The sequence below is a fragment of the Enhydra lutris genome, unplaced genomic scaffold (assembly GCF_002288905.1).
Source record: "Enhydra lutris kenyoni isolate GAN:26980312 unplaced genomic scaffold, ASM228890v2 scaffoldscaffold11, whole genome shotgun sequence".
Classification (NCBI taxonomy): Eukaryota; Metazoa; Chordata; class Mammalia; order Carnivora; family Mustelidae; genus Enhydra; species Enhydra lutris.
In genome coordinates this window covers 19,220,503-19,238,597 of record NW_019154095.1, presented here as the reverse complement: position 1 = coordinate 19,238,597, position 18,095 = coordinate 19,220,503, and the positions used below count along the sequence as shown (strand labels likewise).

Below are 18,095 nucleotides of genomic sequence, written 5' to 3'. Positions count from 1 at the left end.
TGTGGGTATGGAGGGGGCTTAGTCCATCTAAGTTAGGAAAGCTGCTAATCCCTGCCCTTCTCGATTAAATTTAGTAGTCAAAACTGATATAATCAGCAGACTGAAATGACATAAATGTAAACACAAAATCCTTTAAAAACTTCTATATGTGTGTGTGGCGTAACCTTAATGATAAAGGGACATAGTTGGGTGATGTGTTCAAAGTCTAGGGCATCACAGAGAAAGTACCATCACTACACTTCCTGGTGACGGCTTACCTGGGGAGGTTTATTGGGATGACCTTCTTGGACAGGGTTCATGGGGCCCTTCTGATGTTTCCAGTAGCTCAGTCACCATCTGCAGTTAGGCTAGGTACCAAATTAAAGGCAGTTTCTTTTGGAAGGACATTATAAAACCACTGATCTTACACTCCCACTGTTCATGGACTTTTCCCACTGGGCCCTTCATTTTAATTGCTTATTGAATGTTGACATTAGGCACTTCTACAGACGTAAGCTCATTGAATTTGCAAAACTCAGCTAGCAGATGAGGGAGGTAAAAAAAAGTGTTAATTTGCCTAAGATCCTAGAGGCAGAGTCCTAAAAGTGACTGAAAGCAAGCTTTCTGGCCCCTGAGTGCTCTGCTTTCATATGCGGTACTGCCTCTCTGGTGAACTCGATTAGTCTGATATTCCCTGTCCTAGCTTATTATAAAGATGCCATGGGGACACGACACTTCTTTTCTGGTGGCCTATGGCACAAATTTCCCTTCCCGATGCCATGGGGACACGACACTTTTTTTTAGAAGATTTTATTTATTTGACAGATAGAGATCACAAGTAGGCAGAGAAGCAGGCAGAGAGAGAGGAGGAAGCAGGCTTCCTGCTGAGCAGAGAGCCCAATGTGGGGCTCGATCCCAGGACCCTGGGATCATGACCCGAGCCAAAGGCAGAGGCTTTAACCCACCAAGCCACCCAGGCGCCCCCACGACACTTTTTCTTTGCTGGTGGCCTATGGCACATATTTCCCTTCCCCTTCCCCATCACCTCGAAATGAGTTGAAATTCTGAGCTGATTGATAACATCTGTGCCTTGATAAACAGACATGCTTGGTTAACAGAATCATGTGCTAAAGGCAATATTCCTTGTAAAAGTACTGCCCCGTTTTAGCTTTTTGCAAGTTTACACTTCACATTTGGATTTGATGACAAAATCCCTTGAGTATATGGCTAACCCTGTGACTGTTGATACGGGGCAAGAGAATAGCATATTGAAAGCATTATGGATTTGAGGTTTAGAGACCGTTCTCTGTCTTTGTAGTCTTAGGAATGTCTCATAATTTTTCCTCCTCCTAAGGCCTCATCTCCATAATGATTTGTTGTCTTCTTTGGAAGAGCTTCTCAAATTTGGTTTTTACAGCAAAGCCTTTTCTTTTTCTCCTTAGTGTAGTGATTCCGTTTTCTGTGACTTCTACTGAAGACTTCAGGTTCTACTCGCGTTTAGCCAGCTCTGTTTTCCATCTCAGGCACTCACCTTTTTGTCATTGTTTTCTCCAGCCCGTGGTTTCCTTGAATTTTAGCAGGGTACAAAGTAGCAGTTTTCTTTAATACTTTTAACAAGTCACAAGCTTGTTTCCAGCTCCTATCAAGACCAATGAGTGTTAGCAAGGGACTGAACCTTCTGTCATCATTCCAAGACTAGAATTCAGTTGTGTGGTTCCTCTGTCTCTTTCTTAACAAAATTTACCGGTTTAATCATTTTTAAGTCTGTAGTTCAGTGGCATTAAGTACATTCACACTGTGCAAAAAGCAAGTGGTTTTTAATTTTTCATTTCAGATCTTTCAAAAATAAAAAGTATATTGTTTTTATAGTGAGTCACTCTAAAAGTATCAAAGGCTGAGTCAGGCCTGGTGTTTGTTCAGAGGGCTTAATGTATGTGAAGTGGGGCGCTCCCTGGCACGGAGCGAGTGGGCTAGAAGCGCGTGCCGAAGAAATCAATGGATGAGTTAATGCTCTATTTTCTCTCCTGGGTTCTGGAGGCTACTCCTTCTGGATCTTAGGTTGCAAGGCGGATGCGTTTAATTTTATGTTGCCTGCAGGATGCAGGGAGGGATGATGGAGGTAGCCCCAGCCTTGGCCTTCACAGGAAGCACTTCATCTTGGCATAATTTATTCTCTCTTTTCTGATATACTGGTTTTAGTTTCTTGTTATTCTCCAGTTCCCTGGTAAAAAGGTGTCACTATGGTTGTCCTCCATCCTGTTCCTGGGTTCTGCCATGGTAGCTCTGCCTAAAACTTTCCCCCCTGGTCTTCCCTTTTATTGTTCCACTATTTTCAAGAGCCATTAATCCATAAAGCCAAAAAGGAGTTTCAAATTTGCATAGCCCTTTATCCAAGAACTCACCCTCAGGAGTCCCACTCCCACCTGGAAGCTCTCGGGAGGGTTCCACAGTATTGTGGACAAGTGGGGTGGCCCTCCATTGGTGCTTCTTCTGTCTGGCTGTGGGCAGCACGTGAGGCAGAAATGCATAATATATATATATATATATATGATATATATTTTTTATATACATATATATATTGCAGAGTACTCTGATCCAGCGCTGGAATAGGTATTGCCTCTTTCTAAATTCTTACTATTTTCTCATTTCTGTAGGGTTAGTGATAAGGGACCGGAAGACTAGACACGAGTCTTAACTGACTGTTGTGTTTCTAGGTTGAGAATGAAGAGGAGATCAAGAACCTCAGACAGCTTCATGATCTGGTCTACTCACAAGCCTGCAGCTGGTTTCAGAATTTAAGAGACAGATTTCGAAGCCAAATTCTTCAGCACTTTGGCTCAATGCCTGGGAGGGAGGAGAACCTTCAGGTAGGATGGCTTGGATATTGTTTCCAAAAGTCTTTTCTAAATAAACTCAAATTAGTGGATTTTTAAGTTCTGTTTTCCTTTTGCACAGCATTTCCTTGTCCCTGCTGGCTTTAAAGTCATGACCCTGTTCTCCTTTGATGTCCACTAGAGTTTGCATAGGGATGGGCAAGGACAGAGTTGTCACCTGAGGTAGCTGTAGCTGTGAGTGCATAGAACAAAGCCCTTCACAGGGGATTTGCTTGAAGGAAGCATAAGGAGTGGAAGGTAGAATAGTCTAGTAAAATGGTACCCACCTAGTAAATTGTGATTAATAAGAGACCTAGTCAGCCTTGGAGCCAGTCAGCTATTCTGTGACAGCTGGGTTTTGTGTCTCTTCATATTTAACACTTCGCTCCTCAGGAAACTATCGTTCTGATGGTCTTGCTCAAGTACTTAAGGTTTATGTTTAACTTCAATGTATAGAAGGCACTTTCTGTGCGAGCCGATCGGTGCAGTTGGCACTGTAAGGCGCACGAAAAGAAGTATCCTCATTCTGGAAAATCTGATGATCGATCCATCAAAACACTAACTTTTAGACCTAAGCATTTTGAATTGATTAAAATGTTGATGGTCAGAGGGTAGTAGATTTCATAATGGAATGTCTAGAAAGAGATGAAGAGGGAGAGAGACTAGATCCCAGTGTGATGGACACTGCCTCTCATTCTGATTTTCAAAGGCTCGCCTAAGTGTCTGAATCCCTGCTGAATCCTTCACCTGAACTTGAACTTCTCACACCAGACCATCTTCTTTGAACTGAGTACCCCTCTGTGTCCCACATCCCAGCAGTTGCCACACATTTGTTTTATCCTCGCTACCTGAATCTGATTAGCTGGGACGGAATAGCCTTTGATAATCATAAAATTGAACAAGTAGAATTTAAATGTAAAAATCCAACCTTGCGTTCACCACCCTTCCCTTTTATTATTCAGTCCTCTAGCACTGCTTTCTGGTAGTATTGTCGGGAATCAGGACTTGGTCAGGAAAACAAAAGCGGCCACGCTGTATAATCCAGGCGGGAGGGGTTTACTGTAGGACATAGAGTTGACACAGCTGTTGGTAGAGCTGGAGGAGTGAAGATCAGGGACCTCACGGATGGGAGACGGGGGCCTGCCACCATAGATCTCAGCCTGATGCAGTGAAGCACCATCTTCTCAAGAACTTGCAGGAAGTTTCTGTAATTCTTAGGAAGACCAGGGAGGTACCCACCAGTATCAGTATCAGGTGGCTGCTAAGAATTCTCTGGAACGCTCCTGCAGATCTGCCGACACTTTGCAACAGTCTCAGGAGAACAATGGTTTCTTCTCTTCCAACTTCCACATCTCACAGAAGTGTGCCTCTCCTTAGCCAACTCTAACCCAGAACCATGTGAAGGAACGGATTCTGGGAAACGTTTCCAACCCCCCTGAAATGCGAGGAGGAGGAGGTAGTGAGGCTGAGCTGAGCGGAGATAGTCCACGAACACAGCAACTTCAGTGTGATTCTAGGAGATTCTAGAGGGATCCACACTGATCTCGGGAGCGCCTTCTGTCATTCTGAAACCTCGGGTTTCAGGTTCAGTAAGAAGCAAGCCAGTGTGCAACAGAAGTGGCTTAAAAATTCCTGTGTACAAATTCCAAGTTCTTTCAGTAGCTCGCAGACAGCCCTTGCAACACCAGAGCAGCATCCGAAGGACTTCTTTGCTGGAAATGTTTATTTTTAGAACAAAGCTAGAGGTGGAGACCTTTTCATATCTTGCCTAGGATTCCACAGTTCTTTGCAGACATTTTTAAATATCCGCTTAACGTTTTAGATATGTATTTTAAGAAAGTAGTTCTCAGGACAGTTTTGTCCCCGTGGCACATGTGGTGTGTCGTTGTCTTTGACGGCTCCTTTCCTCTTTCCCTTGCTATTCCATGTGTGTCTTTCACATTTAAGACCTCACCCCTCATGCAATTCGAGAGAACTTTTCACTGCCGCCTCTGGCGTCTTAGTGGAGAGAGGTCAGACCTGCTGCTGAACAGGACACCAGGCACAGGACGGTCCCCAGATGTCCGCAGCCTGAAGGAGAGCGACCCTGCCGCAAGGCAGCGCGGGGCCGAGGAGAGAGGGCCGGCCCTGGCGTCAGGTCTGGGTTTCAGTCCGGTGTCCCCTTTCCCCCTTTCATACGGGCATAAGAGCCTTCCTTACCTGCCTGTTAGAAGAATTTGAGAGACACTCTTGGACACGTAGTAAAGCGCTCAGTGACCAGTGGCTTGTTGGTTTGTTACTGCTTTTGTCCCAGAGATGTGCCTTGTATTAACACTATGAACTTGATCGTTTTTAGGCAACCCCTAACGGACCGGCTTGGTGTTGGTGGCTCCTGGCCGTTCTCCCTGTAGATCCCCGATACCAGCTGTCTGTCTTGTCGATGAAGTCTTTGAAAGAACGGTTGACAAAGATACAGCATATACTGACCTATTTTTCTAGAGACCAATCTAAGTAAACTGACTGCTTGGATCTTCCTTTAAAGTTACCCTGATCTGGCTGTGCCGACGGCCGGGTTGTCTGCTGCCTTTTGCACATCCAGTGCTGGTTTGAGAAATGTAAGGAAACCTTTTTTTTTTTTTTTTTTCCCCTTCCTTCAACCTCCTGAATCATGTGGTTCTGCAAATCAATACCTTCAAGTAGGACGGAGACCACTAAGAACTTGCACAGAAAAACACGCACTGAATGTGTGTCAGACCTCTACATTGTCATGAAGTTGCACTATGTACCATATTCTAAAACGAAGCGAGACCCGTGTGTATGTGGGGTGTGTGTGTGTGTGTGTGTGTGTGTGTGTGCGCGCGTGCGCATTTTCTCTGGCTTTAAAATTTTAAAAGAAAAAAAAAAAGCCATAGAGAGCAGACCTGGCTGAGGGTTGGTTATTGCCTGAGTTTACAACAGCAGTGAGACAAGTTTTTGCGAGTTGAATTCACCTCAGATGTATCTGTCCTAAATGCTTCTATTTGCACAAGTCTGTAAGCTACGGTATTGAGTATCTCTCTCGGTTGGAAATCCTGCTCTTGCTGAACTGTCTTGACCACTGACTATGACACAGTTCCTTATTTATGTAAATACTTGCGTCCTAGAGGCCAGCAGGCTTGGGATGCAGAACCTAGAGCCAGTTTTTAGGAACAATTGCAAACCTGCCATGGTACTGTGCATCTATTCATAAAACACTCAAAACTGTGAAAATATGGTTTACATTGAACTGTACATAAAGGTAAATGGAGAACTCAACTCAGTACCAGTTAGTTTGTACATTTTAGGGGGCTTTTCACATTAACTGCCCATCTATATAATTTATAGTTTGACATGATGTGTTTAAAAGAATTACATAGGATACATGCATTAAGGATCTGGGGGAAGAGGAGAAGCTTAATGTAGAACTAAGCTTTTAAAGTATGTTTTATTTTTTAATTCTGGTCTTGGTGCAAATGTTAGTTATGCCTTATTCATATCACAATTAGATCACCATGCTATGACATGGTTTATATTCTTGCTGCCCTAGATACTTTTGTAATTATTTGTTGCAAACTTGTGACTGTCCCTATTAACTTTCTTTTATGTAAGTACTTTGTAAAAGTTTCTTAAACTTTTGCTTTTGCTTATTTAATTTTGAATAAAAGCTAAATTCATAATAATTTTTTTCTTATATTTTAGGTCAGTGTCATAAAGATCGGATGAGTTTTGCTTATTGTTTTGTGACACGAGAAGCTTATAGCCTTCAAAATACTTCTTTTGATCATTTTTGACTAAACAATCCAGTGTCTTAAGGTGGCTTTAGGCCCTAAAACAAACCTTTAAAGTACAATTTTTTAACATTTAGAATTAGGGTAAAGACACGATTCTTCACGTTACCCCCATTTGAGATTCCTTGGTTAAACACCAGGCCCCAATTTCCCGGGTAGGATTTTCCAAATTAGATAAGTCATTGAACAGTGCATATTCTTATAAAAAATATATTCAGAAATGAAGGCCTAGTGAACTCTCCTTTGCCCCCACAATTATGCTAATTAAGGATCTGTCCAAAGAGTGGGCCATTCCCCAAATGTACTTTACCTGTAGTTCTGGAGTGGTAAACTTTCTTATAATAAACTATTGAATGCCCGTTGAGTAGTGTCCGGGTAGTAATACACATGCAGATTTTACCTGTAGTTCTCAAAATATGTAGGAGAAAGAAGTAGGATTTACCTGGTGCTGAATCTATGGCTGATAAGCGCACACACAAATGGGCATGAAAGGATCTCTGTCTACATGTACATACTACATGTACATACATACATGTACATGGGAATTCATGAGTTTTATCATTTGACCCTAATTTTGTGATGAATGTTCTGTTATTATATCTATAGATTTTCTTGGAACCCTGGACAATTATTTTCATCCTGTACCTTACGAACCATTTATCCAGAAAGGGAAACAAAGACCTGATCAATTTCTTACCCTCATCACTTGATGTAACTAAGTTTTGTCACTTTTGAACATTTCAAGTCCAAGAAGCTAGTTGCTGCTCTTTTCTAAATACACCTGTCGCCACATGCCCGTATCTTCCTGTTCTTCAAGGAACCCAGACACCCTCACTCGAATAGAACTCTGAACTCCATAGCACTTTCCTTGTACTTTGCTGATGGCACTGACAGGAGGTAACTGAATCGTGCATAAACCCTCTCACGAGTATTATGACTGGTGTCTAGCAGTTTGGACAGATTTACTAGCCTGACCACCGAACTGAAATAAATGCCCATTAAGAAGAGAGACTGTATAAAGATGGTTAGACTGAGCGATGCCTTTGCCTTCTCTCCTCCAAATCCAACAAAATGACAGTAAAGAAAATGAAATCTAATGATGTTGTGAAATCAAAAATCCATCAGTTGACAAATGCTTTTGAGGAATTTCTGAGATAGGGAAACAGGACATGATCTAGAAGACTGAGGAGAGCACAGCTTTGCGGAAGTGGAGGACTATCCCCCAAACTAGGGGAGGATCTTAGAAGACTCCAGAGGATTTCTGGGGGAGCTAACACCTGACAAAAGTAGATCATTTGGCTTCTTTCCTACTTGGGCTGAGCCGTAGGTAGCAACAGCAATAGTTCTCCAGCCAAATCACAGAATGGGGACACTGGGCTAGAGAAGGCCCATGAAACATTAGCTATAGATCCCCAGTAGGAATGAGAGCCCACACTCTAAGACTGCAGACTCCTGCACTACCTCATGTGGTTTTGTGTCCCTATGTTCCCCCACAGTTAACGGAGGCAGGTGACCTGTGACTGAACCAGCAATTCCGAAAGAATGAACAAAGATCCCAAATGTCAAAGATAAATAGACAAATCCTAGAAATTTGAGGAAAAGTTCTAAATGAGACAACAAACTCAACAGTCTTCGATTTGAGGATGTGTAATTCAAAAAAATCTGGAAATCTAAAAAATGTTTTTAGACAATCCCTGGTACCACAGAAACATTCAACAGAAGTTTGTTGAATCAGTGAATGAATCATAAAAATAAGTAGACGAGCAAAATAGAAGAATGCATGCAAAGAATGAATGAGTGAGGTGGAAGGTTGGATGGGGGCCCCTTCCAGAACACAAGGAGAGACCCATTAAAGTGTGAGACGTGGAGGATTGATTCAAATTTTAACATCCATCTAATAGAAGTCTCTTAAGGAGAGTGCAAGAGAAGAAGCAATTCATACAAGTAGTTTTCTCAGACCTCAAGACAAAAATAATCTTGCTTTCTCAGGGACCAAACTGACTCATTTAAAAGGAAAGAAGGCAAGCTTACACAGGCAGACTGAGGACAGACAGAATAGCAATAACTCCGTTGTCTGGCATCGATCTGCAATGACAGGACTGGCCCAATATGAATTCAATATAAATTTTCTTCATAAAAAAATAAATTTTCTTCATAAACTAATGCTTAAATGCCAGCACTTTAAAAATGTTAAGTGGTTTTATACATTAAACATTTATAACAGTTTAATAAATGAGTTCTCTTGCAGACCTGCCTCCAAATAGCTTTTGGCTGTTCACCAAAATTAAATGTATGCGTAAGGATTTTTTGGGGTCCTGGCTTAGGGTATTGAAAAGAGCATAGGCTTACTTTCAACATGTAGTAAGACCATATTTAATCCGCAGAAAAATCCTGCGAAGTAGGCATTCTCCTTGTACGGATGAGAAAACCGAAAGACTAAGTAGTTAAGTGATTGTCAAAGGATTTACACAGCTAATGTGCAGTGAAACTGACTTTGAACCCGGGCATCTGGCTCGACCTTACCACCATATCAAGTTATAAAACATCTAAGAAGGTTAGTGTGTAAGGAAGGGTCTGGAAATGATTCACTTGACTTTCTGACATCGCAGGCTTGACACATAATAGGCATTATACAGTGATGAAATTAAAGCTTGTTTTTAAGCAGCTCACCCAGGTTGTGAGATGGCCAAGTCAGGCTTGGCCATATACTTCTGGGAGCAGTGTAAATTGCTAACAACCTTTTTAGAAAGTTATGTTGCAGTGTATGTATCGAGGATCATTAAAATGGTCATATTCTTTGACCCAATCTTATTTTAAAGGAAGTACATTAATTCAAGAAAATAGAATCCACATGAATGATGATACTCTTAATGTCTCTAGAACAGCAAAAACTTAGAAACAACCAGTGCCTATTATTGGTAACAAATGGAGAGACCATGTGAAAAAGTACAATTCAAAAGTACAATTATACCACGATTACCATGGTATATTAAGAAGTAGAAAACACTATGTAAAAATGAAATCAATAAATCAACAGGTGGTATATTTTTCTTTAGAAATTCCTGTATGTCTTTCCTGTAGGGATGGCCAGCCATCTAGAGCTCATCTGTTCAATCTACAACTACTTACTCCTTGGGATTTACTATTTGAAATTGTGATTCCATGAACCTTTATGAACAGCATGGTTGCACTGATCAAATTTGTCATGTTTCAAGTACACAAAAGCTTGAAGACTGGAAACTGGAAATAGTAGTCAAGAATGATTGTAGAGGCAAATACCTTTAAAACAAAACAATAACAACAACAAAAAACGTCACGGAGTATTTGGCATTATCCTTCCACTGTTTGCTATTAGGAAATATCAAGAGAAGTGAATGTGAAAACCTAGTTTAGTGGTAAAAATGTTAAACCACGCTAACCAAAGGACTTCCAGGAAAGATGGTGGAATAGGAAGATACTCAACTCAGCTTGTCCCACAGATATATCTACATAACACCCAACCAGTGTAAATAACCCAGAAAGTGACACAAAGACTGGCAGGACAAACCCTCTAAAGTCAAATTTAAAGATGCCACACCAAGAACAGTAATAAGGGCAGATGAGGTCGGGAACCAAGCTGACCCACAAGACTGTCCACAGGAGGGAGGGGGGACAACTAAAGGCACAGAAAAGGGTACAGATCCCATGCCAGGCACCTGAAGCATGGGGGACCCCCACTGGAAAGAGAAATTCCCCTCCCCCCAACATTTGTCTTTGAAAACCAGAGACGCCTAACATCCCAAGTTCATATAATCAGTGATGTAACACCTGGAACTTTAAAAATAAGCAGACTCCACTCTGGGAGAGCAGGAGTGCAGTAGGAAACGGAGTCCCCACCTTTAAAGAGACAGCACAACAAACATGCACACTGAGATAAAGCATAGAAGCAGCAGTTTGAAAGAAGATGGGTATACTGGAAGGAAATTTATTTACTACTCTCAGAACATGCTCTGGAAGGGCAGGAATCTTTAAGAGACTTCTTTGAGAACAAAAGAACTGTCAGATACCATTTCCTTCCTCCAATCCCCAGCCTAGATACCCAGACACCTGCAGGAACCAGTGCAGCTCCAACACTCTGCCTAGCATGTTCACAGTGAAACCAGCCTTTCTGTTCTATAGACCCACCTACTCTAACCCGCCATCAGCAGGAGACCACACAAAATGGTGCCACAACTCTGGCAGCCCAAGCAGCCCAAGAGGGCCAAGACCACTCCAAGGTGATTCAGGCCACTGGAGTGGGGGGAAATAACCACATATCAATTTGACATTCGTCCCAGCAATAGGTTGGGAGCAGACATCTGGTCTGACTGCAGGCCCCACCCAACAAAGCCTCACAGGGGACAACATAAGGAGAGCTCTCCACAGTTTAGTGCTACTACAGCTTTGGCAGACATCCGGTTGGACTCAACACAAGCCCAAGATATTAACATCAGAGGCACAAAATCCTGCCCACAATAGGCAAAAAAAAGCCACTGCAGATGACTGAAGACAAACATTGGTCAGGCACAATAGTAGGGTACGTGCAACCCACAGGGATGTGGGGGCATTGTCCTGCAGGGCACTAGACCTCTTCTTCTAAGGCCACTACTTTCAAGAGCAGGAGACATAGCTGACTTTACTAACACAGAGAAACAGACACGGAGATTTAGACAAAATGAGGAGACAGAAGAATAGGTCCTAAATGAAATGAAGTAAAATGTCTGATAAATAATTTAAAATAATGGTCATAAAGATACTCCCTGGACTTGAGAAAAGAATGGAGGATCTCAGTGAGATCCTCAACAAAGAGATAGAAAACAAAAAAGAACCAACCAGGGATGAAGAACTCAGTAACTGAAATAAAAATACACTAGAGGGAATACAGAGTAGACCAGCAGAAGCAGAAGGATAGATCAGCAACCTGGAGGACAGAGTAATGGAAAGGAATCAAGCTGAATAGGAGAAAAAAAAGAATTGCATTAAAATGAAAATGAGAAGAGACTAAAGGAATTCAGTGACCCCCACCAAGCATAGTAATATGCCCATTATAGGGATCCCAGAAGGAGAAGAGAGGAAAAAAAGGAGCCAAAAATTTAGAGAAATAGCCAAAAATTCCCCTCATCTGGAGAAACAGATTTCCAGATCTAGGAGATAGACACCCTCTAACAAAATCAATCCAAGGAGGTTCACACAAAGGCACATAGTAATTAAAATGGCAAAAAGTTGTGATAAAGAGAATTTTACCAGTAGCAAGAGAAAAGAAAACTTTATGGGGTTTCTCTTCTATGTAACAGTTATCAGAGGCTTTTTCAGTAGAAACTGCACAAACCAGAAGGGAGTAGCATGTTCAAAGTGCTGAAAGAGAAAAACCTACAACCAGTAATAGTACATCCAGCAAGGCCATCATTCTGAATAGGAGAGATAAATAGTTTCCCAGACCAAAAAAAAAAAAATGCTTAAGGAATGCTTCACCACTAAACCAGTTTTACAAAATTATTAAAGCGCACTCTCTGAGTGGAAAGGGAAATAAATAAGCAGGAATAAGAAAAATAGGAAAACACAAAAGCAAAAAATATATCTATAAAAATCCATTAAGGGTTTCAATAAAAGGTGTAAAGTATGACACTATAGATCTAAAATGGGGGGTGAGGGAGGAGAGGAGTAAAAGCTTAGTGCTTTTAGAATGTGTTCAAACTTAACCACTAATTTAATATAGACTGCTATATGTTCAAGATATTATATATAAACCTAATAGTAACTATTAAATCAAAAAAACTGGTAATAGAATTGCAAAAAATAAAGAAATGGAATACAAATATCTCACTTAAGAAAGCCAACAAACCATAAAGAAGAGCAGAGAAGAAAAGAACAGAGAAAAAAACAATCATAAAGCAAACAACAAAATGGCATTAAGAACACACCTATCAATAATTACCTTGAGGGGGAACCTGTGGCTCAATTGGTTAAGTGTCTGATCTCGATTTCTGCTCAGGTCATGATCTGAGGGTTGTGAGAACAAGCCCTATGAAGGGCTCTGTGCTGGGTGTGGAACCTGCCGAAGATTCTCTTTCTCCCTCTCCCTCTACTGGTCCCGAACTGCCCGCTTGTGCTCTTTCTCAACTAAAAAATAATAAAAATTACCTTAAATGTAAATGATGAACTAAACATTCCATCAAAAGACATAGGGTGACAGAATGTATACAAAAGCAAAATTCATCTACATGCTGCCTACAAAAAACTCATTTCAGACTTAAAGACACATGCATATTGAAAGTGAAGGGATGGGAAAGCAGTTATGCAAATGGAAGTGAAAAGAAAGCCAGGGTAGCAATACTTACCTGGGACAAAATGGACCTTCAAACAAATAATGTAATAAGAGACAAAGAGGAACATTACATAATCACGAGGGAAAAATCCAAGAAGATGTAAATATTTATGCACTCAACATGGGAACACCCAAATACATAAAGCCCCTATTAACAAAGAAAGTAATTGATATTAATATAATAGTAGTAAAATGCTTTAACACCCCACTTACATCAATGAATATATCCTCTAAACAAAAAATCAACAAGGAAACAGTGACTTTGAAGGATACATTGGACCAGATGAATCTGATATAATCAGAACATTCTAACCTAAAACAGCAGAATACACATTCTTTTCAAATGCGCAGAGAACATTCTTCAGAATAGATCACATATTAGGCTGCAAAACAAGCATCAACAAATTCAAAATCACTGAAGACATACCCCACATCTTTTCCAACCACGGTGCTATGAAACTAGAAATAAAACACAAGAAAAAATTGATTGAACACAGATACATGTAGGTTAAATAACATGCTACTAAGAAGTAAGTGGGTCAACCAAGAAACCAAAGAGTATTTCAAAATTTACATGATGACAAATGAAAATGAAAACACGATGGTCCAAAATCTGGGATGCAGCAAAAGCTATTCTAAGAGGGAAGTTGATAGCAACATAGGCCTACCTCAAGAAGCAAGAAAATTCTCAAACTAACCTTACACCTAAAGGAGCTAGAAGAATGACAAAACCCAAAACAGCAGGAGGAAGGAAATAAAGATTAGATCAGAAATAAGTGAAATAAAAACTAAAAAAATAAATTAATGAAACCAGGAGCTCGTTCTTTAAAGAAACAAAATTGATAAACCTTTAGACAGACTCATCTAAGAGAGAGAGGACTCAAAACAGAAATAAAAGGAGAAGTACCACCACAGAAAGACAAAGGGTAAGAGTATATTATAAAAAATTATATAACAAAATGGACAATCTTGAAGAAATGGATAAATTCCTAGAATCATATAACCACCCTAAACTGAAGCAGGAAGAAATAGAAAATTTGAACAGACCAATTACTGGCAATGAAATTGAATCAGTAATCAAAAAATTTCCAACAAAGAGAAGTCCAGGACCCTACACAAATACAAACAAATACTGCCAGATATTTAGTGAAGAGCCAATCCATACTCTTCTCAAACTATTCCCAAAAAATAGAAGAGGACACAAAGCTTCCAAATTCAATGAGTCCAGAATTGCCCTCATACCAAAAGCAGATGAAGATACTACAAAAAACATACAATAAAACACCCAAAACAAACAAAAAAACAACCAAAACTATAAGCCAATTTCTGATGAACATGGATGCCAAAATCATCAAAAAGTATTAGTAAACCAAATCCAACAATACATTAAAAAAAAATCATTCAACATACCATGACCATGTGGGATTACTCCTAGGAGGCAAGGGGGTTCAGTATTCCCAAATCAATCAACATGATACACCACATCAACAAGAGAAAAGATAAAAAGCTTATGTTCATTTCAGTGGACACAGAAAAAGCATTTGACAGAGTTTAAAGTCCATTTATGATACCTCAGAATAATAAGTACGTATATTAAAAAACCCATAGTTAACATCAGACTCGATGGTGAAAACTGAGAGCCTTTCCCCTAAGATCAGGAATGAGACAAGGATGTCCACTCTCACCACTTTTACTCAACATAAGATTAGCAGTCCTAGCCACAGCAACCAAATAAGAAAAAGGAATAAAAGGCATCTAAATTGGTAAAGAAGAAGTAACTTTCACTGTTTGCGTAGGACATGATACTGTATACGGAATACCTTAAAGACTCCACCAAAAAACCTACTAACACTGATAAATGAATTCAGTAAGGTTGCAGGATACAAAGTCAATATATAGAAATCCATTGTACTTTTATGCACAAATAATAATCAGCAGAAAGAGTAATCAAGAAAATAATAATAATATTAAATAAATATTTAATATTTAATTTATAAATTAATATGTTTAATTTATAAATATTATTTTTATAAATTTATAAACATAAATTTATAAATATTAAATAAATATTAAATAATATTAAATAATAATCAGCAGAAAGAGTAAACAAGAAAACAATTCTAATTAGACCAAAAAGAATAAAATATCCAAGAATAAATTCTGCTGAAGACCTATACTATGAAAACTATGAAATATGTATGAAAGAAACCGAAGAAAATATAAACAAATGGAAAGATATTTCATGTCCATCGACTAGTCTTAAGTATTGTGAATAAGTCTTAAATATTGTTAAAGTGTCCATATCACCAAAAGCAATCTACAGATTTAATGTAATTTCTATCAAAATAAAGCAGCATTTTTCACAGAATAACAATCCTAAAATTGTATGAGCCACAAAAGACTCAATAGCCAAAAAGACTGAATAGCCAAAGTAGTCTTGAAATAGAAAAACAAAACTGGAGGTATCATGATCCTAGATTTCAAGTTATATTACAAAGCTGTAGTAATCAAAACAGTATGGGACTGGCACAAAAATAGAAATATAGATCAACAGAATGAAACTGAGAGCCTAGAAATAAACACACATTTTTTGGTCAATTACTCTATGACAAGGGAGTCAAGAATATCCAATAGGCAAAAGACCATCTCTTCAACAAATGTTGGGAAAACTGGACAGCTACATGCAAAAGAATGAAACTGACCACTGTCTTATACCATACACAAAAATAAACTCAAAATGGATTAAAGACCTAAATGCGAGATTTGAAACCATAACAATCCCAGAAGAGAGAACAGGCAATAATGTCTCTAACGTTGGTCATAGCAACATTTTTCTAGACAGGTCTCCTAAGGCAAGGGAAAGAAAAAAGCAAAAATAAACTAGTGGAACTACATCAAAATAAAAAGCTTTTGCACAACAGAGGAAACAAAAACAAAATTAAAAGACAACTTCCTGAATGGGAGAAGATATTTGCAAATGATATAGCCAATAAGGGGTTAGTATCCAAAACATATAAAGAACATACACAATTCCAGACCCCCCACAAAAAAAACCCCAATAATTCAATTAAAAATGGGCAGAAGATATGAACGAATGAATGTCTTCTCCAAAGAAGAATCCAGACGGCCAAGAGATACATGAAAAGATGCTCAGCATCACTCATCATCAGAGAAATGCGATCAAAACTACAGTGAGGTATGACCTCACATCTGTAAAAATGGCTAGAATCAAAAATAAGAAATAACAGTGATGGGGAGGGTGTAGAGAAAAAAGAACCTTCATGATGGAAATGCAAACTGGTGCAGCCGCTATGGAGAACAGCATGGGAATTCCCCAAAAAGTAAAGATAGGATTACCATATGATCCAGTAATGCCACCACTGGGTATATACCCAAAAGATACAAAAACATTAATTTGAAAAGATAATATGCACCCCTATGTTTGTTGTAGCATTATTTACAATAGCTAAAATGTGGAAGCAACCATATTGTCTATTGATTGATAAATGGATAAAGAAGATTGGCATATGTATGCAATGGGATATTGTTCAGCCATGAAAAAGAATAAAATCTTGCCATGTACAACAACATTGGTGGATCTAGAGAGTATAATGCTAAGTAAAATAAGAGAAAGACAAATGCCATATGATTTCCCTCATATGTGGAATTTAAGAAAACAAATAAGCAAAGAAGAAAAAAGACAAACAAAAAACAGAATTTTACATATAGAGAACAAACTAGTAGTTACCAGAAGGGAAGTGCTTGGGGTGGGGGCGGGGAATAGATAGAAGGTATTTAGAGTACACTTACATGATAAGCACTGAGTACTATATAGAAATATTGAATCGCTATATTGTATGTCTGAAACTAATATGGCATGCATTAATCATATTGGAATTTAAAAAAAAATTTTTAAAAACATGGTACTCGGAATTCTTATAAGATTTTTCCTTTTGTAATGGGAACAATACAGAAAGTAAAGTTAAATGACTTTTTAAGACTGACATTTTTATAACCTATCATCAGTTTCATAGACTATAGTACATTCTTTCTGTATAAAGGATACCACTTTAAACAACCAAATTTAAATCCAGGCCCCTTTACTAACTAGCTGTTTGGGCTTGGGTAGGTATTTTCATATATATAAAACCTCAGCTTTCTCTTTTTCAAAATAGGGGGTTAGAGACAATGTATAAAAAATATGCAGCAGAAGAGTAAGTACTCCAATGAGAAATAACCATGATTATTGTAACTATATGTCTAACACGAACATCTGAAGACGGTCTTCTACAGAATCATTAAACCGGTATACTCAGGAAGGCAGGAATACAGAAGGGCCTAAGTGGAGATTGTTCTAGGCTTTCCAACCTGGGATATTAAAAACTCTACTTATAAAAAGTTTCTGACTTGACATTGTCCAGCATCAGTCTTCTGCCATTCAATTTTATATTCCCTGAATAAATTTTTCATTTATCCTTAAAGAAGAACAAAAGCGAGAAATACAGGGAAGATTCAATTCTTGTTTTAGAAGACAAAAGAAAAGTGGGAATTGTCATTGCTTTCGGGGGTTAGCTACGATTCTTTAGTTTGCAGCAATACTGAAGGAGTGAAATTCAGCAGAACAGAGAATGTGAATCTGGAATTTGGGTTTAATTTCCACTTAGGCAACTCAGAAACAACACTGGATGTCTTAGAAATTTATTTTCAGGAAGTGGCATTATCAAACACTATTACCTTTCTCAGAGTTAGAGCATAAAGTTGAATTTATTACTTTTTGACACATGAAAAATCTTTGTGTAGAGTGAATTTTGTTTATGTTCAGAAACTGTGCTATATAATTTGGAAAGGTGGCAGGATAATTCATTCATACACTTGTGTTCTCCTTATATGCCTACCGCTATTAAAACTATTTCAAGGGGCGCCTGGATGGCTCAGTTGTTGGGCATCTGCCTTCCGCTCAGGACATGATCCCAGGGTTCTGGGATCGAGCCCCACAATAGGCTCCCTGCTCGGAGGGAAGCCTGCTTCTCCCTCTCTCACTCCCTCTGCTAGTGTTCCCTCTCTCACTGTGTCTCCCTGTCAAATAAATAAATAAAATGTTAAAAAAAATTTTTT

The 18,095-nt window shown here is 39.1% G+C and overlaps 1 protein-coding gene across 3 annotated transcripts in view; it reads left to right on the top strand.

Annotated features, from left to right (window-relative positions):
• The window catches only part of LOC111144516 (LON peptidase N-terminal domain and ring finger 1), a 41,827-nt gene extending 32,058 nt beyond the window's left edge, over window positions 1-9,769 (top strand). For 2 of the 3 annotated variants that reach the window (XM_022498833.1, XM_022498832.1), the window contains exons 11-12: window positions 2,694-2,846; window positions 5,188-5,689. In XM_022498833.1, coding sequence (XP_022354541.1) covers window positions 2,694-2,846; window positions 5,188-5,346 — 312 coding nt within the window. In that variant the 3' untranslated portion in view covers window positions 5,347-5,689. Of the gene's footprint in view, window positions 1-2,693; window positions 2,847-5,187; window positions 5,690-9,718 lie in introns of those variants that run through there. The other variant, XR_002640406.1, reaches the window with a different exon arrangement.
• Window positions 9,770-18,095: the final 8,326 nt, after the last annotated feature.